This window comes from Zeus faber (assembly GCF_960531495.2).
Source record: "Zeus faber genome assembly, chromosome: 12".
NCBI classification, from domain to species: domain Eukaryota; kingdom Metazoa; phylum Chordata; class Actinopteri; order Zeiformes; family Zeidae; genus Zeus; species Zeus faber.
This window is the reverse complement of record NC_137196.1, coordinates 30,306,850-30,320,427: the sequence shown is the minus strand read 5'-3', so window position 1 is coordinate 30,320,427 and position 13,578 is coordinate 30,306,850. Positions and strand designations below refer to the sequence as shown.

General features: G+C 44.3%; 1 protein-coding gene across 1 annotated transcript in view; it reads right to left on the bottom strand.

Moving 5' to 3' along the window:
* Positions 1–13,578, bottom strand: part of LOC307238600 (enhancer of polycomb homolog 1-like) — a 30,609-nt gene that overhangs the window by 12,734 nt on the left and 4,297 nt on the right. Inside the window, exons 2-7 of the mRNA XM_080011658.1 lie at positions 7,762–7,921; positions 3,869–4,014; positions 3,295–3,501; positions 1,598–1,746; positions 955–1,102; positions 672–839 (exon numbers count right to left, since the gene is read on the bottom strand). Coding sequence (XP_079867784.1) covers positions 672–839; positions 955–1,102; positions 1,598–1,746; positions 3,295–3,501; positions 3,869–4,014; positions 7,762–7,921 — 978 coding nt within the window. The remainder of the gene's footprint in view (positions 1–671; positions 840–954; positions 1,103–1,597; positions 1,747–3,294; positions 3,502–3,868; positions 4,015–7,761; positions 7,922–13,578) is intronic.

The window sequence follows — 13,578 nt, the reverse complement described above, 5'->3', positions numbered from 1 at the left end:
TTGGTACAAAAAGATGAACCGGGCCTTCTGTAGCAAAACCATCTTCATGCACGACAATGCACCATCTCATGCTGCAAAGAATACCTCTGTGTCACTGGCTGCTATGGGCATAAAAGGATAGAAACTCATGGTGTGGCCCCCATCCTCCCCTGACCTCCACCCTTTTAAGAACCTTTGGAGCATCCTGAGCTGTTCTGACGTCCTGCAAAGAAATTCAGCAGAAACTCTCCAAAAACTCACAAGTTCAATGGAGGCAAGAACAGTGAAGGTGATATGAAAGAAGGCTCCTATGTTCACATGGAACTTGGCCTGTTAAGATGTTGTTGATTGAAATAGCTTTTGATTTCAGTAAATATGACTCCTCATGCTGCACATTCAACAAATGACCATTTTCAGTTCTTTACAACCTATAAAGTGTTGTGAAACTCTGTTGTGCATAATAATTTGGAACAGTGCATTTTGAGTTTTTTATTTTTGAAAAAAATACTGTTTCATTGGGAGGTTTGTTCATTAACATTCAAATTATACCCTAAAGGTTGATGACTTCAACATTATACTGACTGTCATTTGCATCGACTATTTAGGAAAATCAGCGAAAAATATAATTTGGAACGCGGTGTATATTTGTAAATTGTGAGTATTCCTCCATATGGTGGTGCATTTGGTGTCACCTGGGAGAAGGGCTCGTCGTCGGAGCTGGGGAAGTCATACTGGTTGAGGTCCTTGGCGTTGAAGACGACGGGCCCCGGGTGGTGGTGGGAAGCTGCCGACACGGCAGGAAGAACCTTCTGCTTCTTCTCGTACTTCCTCTTCGGCCGCAGCACTTCCGACTTCTCTGGCTGCGCAGCGGGAAGAAGAGATTGGAGGGATTAGTCAAGACGTCCTCCTCGAAAACTATCTCCGGCGTTCTGAAGAGTCGGGGGCGAGGGGAGAGGTTTTGGTCTGGTTTCTCACCTTGGATTTGTAGTCCTTGAGGTCCGTGTGCTCCTGGTGTCTGTACTGGTTGACGATGGGAACCAGAGGGATGATCTGGGGCTTGACCAGCGCTCGCTGGGCCAGAACCTCCGCCATCACCTCCCCGCTGAAGTCCGACATGACGTTCCTTCCAGGAGGAAGAACCAAAAGCCTCGTTTAATAACTGTGGTTCCACTGGGAAAGGGTTTATGTCATTTATTTCAAGTCAACCGTGAATATTCATGCAGGGTTTTAAGATAAGTTGACACTTCTACTGTCATTTCAAATTAGACTGAAATTCCTAAGATTTTATTTCAATGAACTTGAAGGGGAATTGTATTTTGTTTCTTTCCGTGACCAAAATTTGGTGAGGAAACCAATGTATTGAGCAATTTGACAAAGGTCATCTGTAATACTTGTCACTTTGTTTTATTCATTATTTTTGTATTGTGCTGCATTCTGAATTTTATAAAAGAGATTATATAATATACATATGGTATTACGCTGCATTATATAAACATCCATTCAATCTAAAGCAGCCTTTAGTAAAGTCAAGGCACATGTCCAGGAAATGCGGGTTTTCCAGGATCCTGCTGAGCCGTGCAACTGTCTGTGGCCCCCAACAAAGCCAGCGGCCCCTCACCTCTTCTGGAAGACCTCCAGCGTGAGGTGCAGCAGCTCCCGCTTGCTCTTCTCCCTCCTCTTGATCATCTCCAGGATGGTGACGGCTCGGCTCAGGTTACGCCGCAGCTTCAGCATCTTCTCGTACGATGCCTCGTCGTTCTTGCGATTCTGAGGGAGACGGAGGGTTAAACCAGGGGCTCAGAAACTTTTTCTACGGAAAAGTTAAATATAACATTTCTGTCGGCCTATGACAACATGTTGTGTTCTTTGCGTGGCGTATAGAACATTTATCTTAAAACTAAAAATGCATTTTAAAGCTGGGAACTTTTCTTTCGGCTATTTCTGCCCAGTTCTGCACTTGGCCACTGGGGGCATGATAGTTCTAAGAACTAATGAACCTTCCCAGCAGAAGACACTGGCGACTGGAGTTAGGGGTGCTGTCGCCCCATCACCGGGTGGAGTAAAGAGCCTGAAACACCCAGTCAGATTGATATGAGGCAGACTCCACAACCTGCTTCAGCCAAAACAGTGCTGAAAATCCAAGTCTTTTTTTTGTCAGAAACAACATGTATATGCACATTTCTCCAATGGGGCAACGGCAAAAAAAAAGCAGCAGCCATTAGTAGAAGAACATGTGCCCTACAATAATTATATTTTATTATCATATAATAAATATATTATTATTAGAGTTTCCCGAGCACCATCTACTGGGACCGGGTTAGATCAGTAGAAATTAGGGCTGTCCCTGACTAAAGATTTTCCTAGAGGACTATTAGTCGACTAATTGTCGCACGTTCAGGAAATTAATTTCATTATTTTAATATATGTTTTTGGAGCTTCATAAAACGGTTTGAGTTCCAGGGCTGAGAAAGAATGTTACAAACAAATATTATCAACACTGTGCTACATTACTGTCAAATACAAAACCTAATACCAGTCTTTAAAATATCAATTTAATTTACAAGCACTGAGCACACAAAGTGAGCCGCCTCGCCGAGAACATCTGGTACCAACACCGGCAAAATATTATGTTGGTAAAACATATTAGGCCCTATTCATATTTTATTGATGTACACATTTAAACTACATATTGACATAATTTTCACTGAAGTGTGGCATACGGTAGATCGTTGTCCCGGTGTGTCAGTTACCCCTCGTACCGCGGACTCGCTAAACTCGCAGTGCCGGGGCACCAGGTCTGCGACAAAACCGGCACAATACCAGAACTCAAATATATGCCCCTGCCAAACCATATAGAGTACACTGCTTTGAAAGTCCAGCAGCATTGCTATCATGGCTTCACTTCAAAAGTAGCCCGATTCCACGGGAAAACTGTGGAGCTATAAGCCACCTAGGATATAAGGTTAATTTTGACAAGTCGCAGCTCCTGAATGAAGGTTTTTTTTCCCCCCCCTGCAATAAACCGACCAATGAAAAACTTGGTCGACGAAGACTCTTGACAGAGAGTTGATAAAATGCTTTTACTTACTAAGTCTAAAGGTTGGATGAACTCTGCGCCTCTGTGAAATTTTGGGCAGTTTGGACAGACTTTCTACTCTTCATGAGCGACGATTGTTAAACACGGGTCCGGACGGGAAACACCCTCTCTGTCCCTTCCTGGATTCAAATCCTAATTTTTTCCCGTCATTACAACACCCTTACACATGGAACTCCAGGCCTGAGCATTTATACACAACATTCGCCCGGAGAGTTCACCTTCCTGGTCTGCATCTTCTCGGTTCGCCGGCGGAAGGCCACGTATGGGTCGCTGGTGCTGGATCCGTCCCTCTTCTCCTGCTTGAAGTTGGGGGTGAGGCAGCCGGCCGCACACACCTTCCTCCTGCGGCTCCAGTAGTCGAACACCTCCTGGATCAGCTCGTCATCCTCCTTCAGGAGCAGCTTGGCCTCCTTCAGGCTCACCGACTGCAGGAGGAGGAGGAGGAGGAGGAGTCAGTCCAACACGATGTTCAACAGTTCATCCTGAATAAACAAGGCCAACACTTAAAACAATAGAAAAACTTTACTTTTGTTTTGGGGCTTTGCTGGAAGGTTTGATCCAGTTCAATGATTAAGCTAGTATCTCCTGAAGCCATCTTTAGAAAATCAAGTAAATATTCCTTCAAATATTACCTGACTAAAGGTTGACAACCAGCTAGACCTACTGAGTATTGAGAGTGATCTGTTTGAGAGGGATACAGAGTCATGACAGAGGGACCAGATGGACGCAGGGAGAGTCACTGCGTCAGTCATGGAGAGGGGGACCTTGGCGTACGGAGCGTACAAAACCAACCTGCTGCCCGCTGCCCTTCTCCAGACGATCCACCATCTCCTCAAACTGCAGGAAGCTAATCTCCATCTTCTTCTTCAGCTTGACGACGAAGGCTTCGTCCTCCGTATCCAGGTCGTAGTCGGGCTGCTCCGTGTCCAGGCTGAAAGCTGAGAGAGAGAGCCAAACAGTCAATGAGCCGATCACAAACGGGGTTAAGGCCATTTTCGGAATATTGCAACCGTCATGTCAACACCTTCCAAAAGTAGAAATGGGCGTAAGCACGACCCGATGAGCGGACCTTGATTTCTCCTCAATCATTCCATCCATTGTGGCGTGTGAACACCCGAACCCGGACACGATCAGGGTGTCAAAACAAGGCATGCCCCATTCCCCTCCCTCAGATATCCAACCAGGAAGGAGTTGTTTGGGCGGATAAACATCACCATGGAAACCGGTGGTAAACACTCGCGCTCTTGGTCGGACGTTGGAGCAAGTGCTTCCTGTCAATAACCCCAAAACGCCACTCTCCGCGTCAACTTTGGTTTTTCAGTCATCATTCCAAACGCACCTAAATCCCTTAAACGCATCGTTACCTGAACCCGAATATTGAGCTTAATCTGGTATTTAGCGCATGTAAACACACTGAGTGACTCTAAAATTCAGATTCTGACTGTCTAGAGTTCCACTGAATGAGTGGCATAAATAAGAGTCGGTGTTAATTAAACATTAATATGTTAACGACCATTTCCCAATATCTACATGAATCCCAGTGTGGGCCATGTTGTGTCTCATTGACCTTCTAGTCGGGCCAGTGTTAATCACAGCTCATTACCTCCCCCCACACAGAGTTCATGGAGGGGATGAGTTCCTTCCAGTCCTCAGAGACCTCGCCTGGTGCCCGGTGCTAAAACTCACACCACCAAGACGGGCGGAGCCACAGATGTAGAAGACGTCACGTTAAAACAACTCCCTTCCTCCTTAAAAACCTCCATGAGCAGAACTGCTCCTTCTCCTCATACTTGGGGGGGGGGGGGGGGGAAGACATTCTAATAAGATTTAAGACTGATTTCACCCGGAGGGAAATTGCAATTCCCCAGCAGCTCACAATAAACAGTAGGCAGTTAATATAACAGCCTCAGAATAAAATATGAGAATGAAAATATAAAAGGGGCAATATAATTGGAAACTAGTGACATATGCAATAAAAATATGGCAGGATAATCGAAAAATAAACCCGAAAAATGCCGCTATTTAATGCAGAGTTCAGACTACGTCATTCTGGCCTGACTTTCTACTCGCCGACAGGTTTTTTTCTGAGATCGCCGAGCAAAGCCCCAGATCAGAGGCAGATCACAGCACACTCCCGTGAGCGACGAGTGTCAAACCTGCAGCGTACAAGAAGGTCTAAAAACACAAACACGGTTACTGCCACTTCAAACCACCGATGCACAGTGTTGAAATACACAAAATACACAAAATACACAGTGTTGGTCCTTTCCACAGCAGTGTGTTTGTGCCTAGGGGTGGAGGAAAAGAAAAATCACGACAGCATAGTACCGCCATATTTTGTGTAGGCGATATTGTATCGATACACACGCCAAGTATGTATAGTATTTTATTATATAAACTCCGAATACGAATTACAGTTTTTGGTAAGAGAATAAAAAAATAAATAAATCTATTCAACCAATAGAACCGGCTGTTGCTGTTCCAGTTTGTGTGTCCAATGGAACCATGGCGGAGCTGGTATCAGCAGCAGGAAGTCCCGAAGGAAAACTAGTGACAACAAATGACGCGACGCGCCAGCGACGGCGTTCGTCTACGTCATGCGTATGTGACAGTTACACAATGTGTATTGAGAGATGCAGACTCCACTACAAAATCCACTGTAACTCGCTTAGCTCTCAATTTTCATGAAATTTAGTTTGTTATAAACGGGAGAAATCGAACATGACACTGGTTACCTACTGGAATGAAAATCAGTTACTGGCTCTGATCAGCGCTATGGAAAAACATGAACCTGAATAGACAACTTCCTCTGGGACACGCAGGCTCCCATCTATGAATATGCAACATCAAGTGTCAATTATTTAGAACTTCAGCCTTTGTGAGTTTCCTCCAAAGTATAGATTTCTATATCTATTATACTGTTATAAAGCTGCCTAGCTGCTTGTTATTGAATAAATTATTAAATCAATTAATTAATAAAATGAACAAGACTATTTTTGTTCCCCAGAACATTGGTCTCAAAATCGACTACATTGTATGTAGTATTGTATAATCCTATTATATTAGGGTATTGTATTATCATGTTATAGTATTATCATATTATAGAATTGTATTGAAGTATTTTATTAATATATTATAGTATAGTATTATCATATTACAGTATTATCATATTATAGTATTGAATTATACTATTGTATTTGTCAGTGTCTAAAGTGAATTAATAAAGATTAAAAAAAAAAAAAAATGGTATGGTATTAGTGACATTATTTGTCCAACTGTCCAGCCTGCAGAAGTGGACTTGTGTCTCACGGTGCACAGACGAACTGACTGGATGTTCTTCTCCTAAATGGAGTCAGGGGAACAAAAAGTCTGGTTTATTTAATGAATCAATTAAATTAACTTTTTCAAATAAGTAGCCAGTATCAAGTTCAATTTCTCACGATTATAATAAATCAGATTTCATTCAAATCACTTCAGAATTAAATGAGTTAAATGAGTCGATTTTCTCATGGAGTCTCTCAATACACATTGTATTTGTTTACTAGTGGATTTTGCCCTCCCCAATACGGCGGAGGCACAGCCTTGGCAGCGACATACAGCAGCAACCAGAGGAGTCTGGACCAGACAGAGGTGTGTAGACCAGACAGGGGTCTCTAGACCAGACAGAGGGGTGTAGACCAGACAGGGGTCTCTAGACCAGACAGAGGGGTGTAGACCAGACAGGGGTCTCTAGACCAGACAGAGGGGTGTAGACCAGACAGGGGTCTCTAGACCAGACAGAGGGGTGTAGACCAGACAGGGGTCTCTAGAGCCTGTTTCTCTCTGTAAATAACGTGAGACTAGGCAACAGAGTCAGTTTGAGTGTCATTTTCATTACCAGTTGTCCACTGTTTGTTTGTTGATATATGAATAAACATGTTCTACCATTGGGGAAAAAAGTTTTGTTTGATCTCATCACCACAACTGGTGAAAGTGGTGGAAAAGGGGAAAAAGCTGTCACGCTCGTCTCATACCAAGTGAGTATTTTAACAATGGTGCCGCTGGATGTAAACATAGCACGTATCGAATGTGACGTCTGTATTGACAACACTGACGCATGCGTACGTTTACGCCATGACAGTGTTTTCAAGACCAAAATGGAGAAAAAAAGATGCGCTTTTAACTTTTTACTGCAGTCAGGGGAGAAATCAACTAGCAATGTATCTCAATATTACAGTATGGGATCGTATGGCAATACTTGGTATATTTCAAAACAAAGTATTAGTACAGTATTGTGAGATCCCTGGCGATTCCCACCCCTATTCATGCCCAACCCATTAGAAATACCTGGGGCGGGGTCGTTTAACTGGTGACCTTTGAACCACAGAGGAGTCTTGAAGGTCATGAAGGAATGTTTCTACTGTGGTTCATTATGGAAACTCACCACTGCAACATGCACTCCAGATGATAAATCCATGGTCCAAAATGGGAAAACCAAACTACGGAACACAAAGTCCATTTCAGCTTCACACTAACGTCACAAGACACAGCGTCCAACACAGAACAAAAACAAACAACATTCAAGTACAGTGTGTGGATAGTGAGCCTCTGCCACTAGGCTGCACTGGACCTGGAAGCGATCCACCTGGAAGAGATCCACCTGGAAACGGTGTTTCAGAAGGAAACCTCCTCCAGCTTCTACTCACGCTGTATGTGAATGAGCTGCTTTGGCATCTTGAAGTCCCCCGGGTAGAGGGACTCGTAGTAGGCAATGTTGCTCTCGGCCTCCGGGACGGGGATCACCATGTTGTCCCTCTTCTCGCCGTAGACCTGCTGGGCGGAGATCGCCCTCTGGAGGTGGTGCTCCTGAAGGAGGACAGAAGGTTCAGGTCAGAGGGCGTCTCCATCGGGGCATCCACAGACACAGACCTCAGGGCCGTCCCTACCAAGACCGCGCGCCACACAATAATTGAGTTGGAGAAAAATGTCTACATGTTCAAGGTAAAAAAACCTTTTTGTTCTAATCTCCAATTCAAATGAATTCCCAGGCAGAACGTGCATTTTCCTCGACCCAAATGATGGAAACAAACTAAATTCACATTTTAATGGTACTCTGCACCAGCAGGTACCCAAGAGTGAGTAGCTTACTGGAAACCTGCACTCTTCCTAGAAATAGGACAAACCGGCACCGGTACATTTCCATCCTTAATAAGGTCGGACAACACGTGGATTGTCTGGCCTGGAGTCAGATGGAGTTCAAGTCAAGGACTTTTCCAGCACTTTTAAAGGGGTGCCATTATGAAAAACTCACTTTGCACATACATTTTGGTCTCTGACACACACACACACACACACACACACACACACACACACAGACACACACACACAGACACACAGACACACACACACACTTCAAGGCAGCTAAAGTCAACTGAAAATGCAACAGGACGTACAATTTTTTAAAACTGTTTGTTTATTTCGTCAACGAGCACAAGTAGAATAAACGGGGACTGTCACTGTAAAGTGCATTTTGGCCTAACCCCTTCAGGCAATGCTGATCTACTTTATTTTGTTTTATTTATTTAACACTACCAGACTTAAATGTTATACTGTTTCAAATGTAATATCTGGGGATGTTAGGAAAGGCTGTTTAAGTTGATTTGACTTAATTCAACCGCCGTCGGAGAGACGCCCTGGACAGGCAATGCCGCTCAGTTTTTTTTAGTTTTAACATAGCCGACTTTGTTTAGCACTGTAAAAATAAACATTTATGTGATTTATTCCCAAACCCTTGGAAATGTTAAATATTTGTTCTGTTTAAAGAAATAAGTGTTAATGACTGTGGCAGACTTGGGGGCGTGGTCGAGCCGCTGCCATGAGGCGAAGGGGAAGTCAGCATGGCCACGCCCCGCTTCAGTATCAGCTGTGTCTAGTTGAGCTGACTGGCCCATCACAGCAGATGGGACGTTTTCTTATGTGTCCCTTACAGTGAGGGAGCCCCACGGGCAGGGATCTGGGCAGGGATCTGGGGGTGCGCTCCTAAACAGAGCGTTCCACAGCTGCCACCGGTAAAAGACTCATTTCTGTGTCCACTTTATTTGATCATGCGTTACCGCAGCACCAGAGCGCTTTATGCTTAACTGTCCCAAATAAAACCCGGTGTGCCGGCAAACATCCAGCCAAACCTGCGTCTCTCTCTGTCATTCCGGCTGAACGGGGCAGCAAACCTGCTACAGCTGTATTCTTCTTTTGCCGAGACGATAATGCCAGAAGATTCGATTATTGGGTGGCGATCGCTTGGCAGCAAACATTTCATGTCCAGCCTTCTACTGATAAGGTCAAATCAGTGAAAGTTTACAGACTAAATACAAGGGAACCTGGAAGTCACACTCAAACCCCATTGGCTTACAGAACTGGGGGGGGGGGGGGGGGGTGAAACAGACCGTCCTGGTACAGGACAGCATAGAGTCATGTTAGAATGAATCATTTATATGGTATTTTCATCAGAAAATGTTAAAAACATGTTTTGGGGACCTCAGAGACCTATATTGACTTGTTGAAAAGCAGCAGAATAGGTTCCCTTGAGTGTCTGTAAGGAAACATTTCCCTGCACCTCTATGCTTTTGGAAAAAGACATCAGTGTTTCCTGGGTATCAGATCCATCAGAGTTCAAGCATATTCCTGACCTGTAAATGTACCTGTTTTTTTTTTTTAACCTTGAATGCTAAGGCACAACATCAGAAAAATAAGTTGTTAAAATAAAACGTAACTAATCTGAACGAAAAACTAATTTCGGAACAAAAGCCTTGCAATATTCTGGCAGGCTGTGGATCAATAACTTTGCTGAGTCATTTGTACAGTTATAAAACCAGATCCATGCACACCTGCAACTACATTACATAAGGCAACTGTCAACAGTCACCCTTCCGGTTTCACAGCAAACACCGTGTTGGAGGCGTTCCCACCAGACTGCTGCCGAGCCAAACACCCCGGGCATGTCGGATAAAGGCAACCACCAACATGCACCGCCACCAAAGCTCTTTCAAATCTCCAGGGTCGTAACACACATAAAGAACTTTGAATAGAATACACATCGTTTGAAAACCATCAAGCTCAAATGTGAAAAACAAAAACGGGACTTTAAAAAAAATAAAATAAAAAAAAACACTTGAGGACAGTTTTGTCACCTCCTGGACATGTGCCGCCAACCCCGGAGCGAGGCGTACTCCAACGGTGTTTGAAGGGGAGCGTTAACCAGCAGCCAGCCACTGAGGGGCAATGACCTCAGAACTGGCATTAAAATTTCAGAGTTTCTCGAGGTCCCATCGACGCTGGAGAGAGAAACAGACGTGAAGCCCAGAGGCTTTGAGAGTCAGAGCAGCAGAACCAGAGGCGCGTGGAGACGCACCGTCTGCATCCTCGACCGTGATACTGAGACAACTGTTAAACTACTTAGTCTCATAACTCTGCCAATCATAGAAATAGTCCATTTTGGACTGCTGGGAAATGGTTGACATAAGATTTCATTTTGTCGCTTTTTTTAAATTTTCTTTTATTTTTTTAATCCACCACAGTACACACAACTTGTTTCATTCCCAAGGCTGTGGTTCGTACAAATAACAGATCTGAGCCAGAGTGCATGCTCATCAAACAGCCTTGCACTGTGGGAATAACTAAGCTGGAAAATGGACACGTGGAGGACCATCGTCCTGTGCTGGAGATCAGACGACACTGTTTCAAGTTTTTATTGGTGCAGGTGAAAACCCGTCCTATGTTCAAATCCCAACCACGGGATAAAATGTGGACATTTCCAAAAACAAGAAGAAAAGTGACTGAAACTGAACTTGTCAGCAATGACAAAAACAACAACCGCGTTATCATGCAACACGTTGTTTACATATTGACTATTGAGTGAGGCGACATCGCGCTACGATGCCAATCAAGATAACATTACACTTTGTTAGTCCACGGGGGGGGGGAACTCTGATAATTGATATCAGGTAATTGGCTTGACATTAAAACCGGGTGTGACTTGATGTGGATATGAACAGGGCGGCGACGTGGTTACGGGGCGCAGGTAGCCTGAGCGGCTACGGGAGCAGACGGAGCGGCTGGATGGAGTCCCAGTCAGACGTAGTAGTAGGAAGCGCTTTGGCCCCGATCTGGGCAGCGTGTCAACAAGGCAGCGCTCAGCATGATCTCTGGAGAGGCAGAGTGTGTGTGTGTTCATGGTTTCACAACGACTCAACGACAGAGCGGAAGGCGGCCTCCCGCCCGCAGGACACAATCCGCTCGAGTGACAAGTGTTTTTTGGGGTTTTTTTTAAGATGATACAACTCAGAATACACACCAAATGGATTGGGCTGCGAGACAAAGTTTCACATTAAGTATTGAAAAGAACTGAAATGACAACCAGCGTCACAATAGATAGAGACAGATGGATTGCAGTGTTAGAGCCGCACACTGCAAAACAAATGGGCAATCATAATAATAATAATCATAATAAATGGAGTGAAAAATTGCTATTTCGAAGTAACTTAAAAATAAAAAACGTATGCTCTTACTCGGGTCACGTCTGGATGTATCCTCTGATCCGCCCCATTGCCTTTCCTAGCATCTTTAACATGAGCCCTGGAGACAAATGTAGAAAAACTAAGACAGGTCTCAGATCCAACATGAAGAAGTACCAGATAGAAGCTTGATTGGCCACTAACACACGAGGCGTTTTCGCACCGCGGGAACTTTTTCATAGTTCTAAGAACTTTTGGAGGAAGCGTCCATTTTTTTGTGTTTGCAGGAACTAGGAACAACCGTAGTTCTTGGAACACCGTTTGAGGGACTTTTTTAGCTCCTACTCCGGGGCAGGGATTAACCGGTACAAGAGGAACCTTCAGTGGCGTCAGCGCACGGTGACTGGTCCAGACCAAGTCCACGGTTCCTCAACGGTCCCTCGGACTGAGGACAGTCCGCCCACTCGAGTCGCATCGCTTTGGGTGCGGACCAGCCCACGTACGCTCAGCAGTAATAAAATAATAACCAATAAAAATAAAAAGCAATAAACATTGAATTTTTATTGTAGATGTATTTATTTAATTTTCCGACATTAATCGAACAAAGAAAAAAAAAATCCCCTTGTGGTGTCCAGATTCGAGCCCGTGCCTTACGAAAGTTGGAACAAACTTTTAAATGATGCCTTGTTGATCTAATATAAGGTGAAGATTCAGCCACTGGATTGATTAGTTTTCGCCTCAAATTTGTTCAGAAACAGATTTGGGAAGAATGATGAGGTGAAATAAGTGAACGTTACGGAGTGAACACAACACGGAAGTCGTGCTGAAACCCTCGTTGGCTTACGTCACTTCACCGTTGCCATTGGCAGTGCCAATACAACTAGAAAAAGCCCTTGAAGGTCTCTAGTTGTCGGGGAACTGCCCCAGTTCCTGGTTACCCTCAGGGAGTGCCCAGAACTGTTCAGTGCGAAAACGCCCCTATTGATACAAGAACAGTGTCGGTACTCAAACATTGCCACATAAACAGCAGTTTAGTGTCGTGTGTGTGCTTGTAAACAAGCATGCGTGCTGTTTTTTTGCAGAAATGTAATATATTACTACAATTCAGTGCTGGGGTTCCTCCCAAAGTGGCAAGACACCAGATCCGGTGCTAAATTTTCGTTTAAGCTCTGGGATGGTAGCTCAGGCGGTAGAGCTGGTGGTCTAGTAATCTAAAGGTTGCTGGTTGGATCCCAGGCTCCTCCTGCTAGCATGCTGTAGTGTCCTTGAGCAAGACACTTAACCCCTCATTGCTCCTGATGGCTGCGTCCGTCGGTGTTTGAACAATTGTAAGTCGCTTTGGATAAAAGCGTCTGCTAAATGACTAAATGTAAATGTAATGTAAATGTTATCGCGCTGGCGAAGTGGGTTTCAGATAATGCTTGGTTCGTTCCTTTCCTCAAGCCAGGCCACCAAAACAAATCAAATCTGACGGCAGAACAGCCGCACGTAGTGAATGCAGAGTTGTGTAAATACACGGCTTTCTTTTATCCCAAGGAACCATGACAGGTGCCAAAGAGACCAGCAGCCACGCCGTTTACCCATAACCACTAATGTCACGATGAATACAAAATTACTCAGTGGCTTTAAGTATAATGACCTTTATCTTAAATGTTCATAATGAAAATTAGAGTGAACCGCTGTCTCACAAGTTAGGCATCAAACCCTGAACCATAAGGAAGGAACAATTTGTCTTCTGTTGAAGGATAAACAAGGATGATCACAGCCCGTACAGCTATCAGGGTCATTTTCTTCAACTGTCTGATCGCCAACACAGAACGCAGCCAGTTTGTGCCAAATTAGAAGAAACGCCACTTTCACTGCTTGTGCAACACGCAGTTAAAATAGATCTGCTTGGTAAATTAGGAGGGCTGCCATTTTTGTTTGGAGCACGAGGCAAAATGCTCACATCAATCTACAATTTCAGTCGGATTCCACAATTATTGTTATTGGAGTCATTGCACCAAACAACAT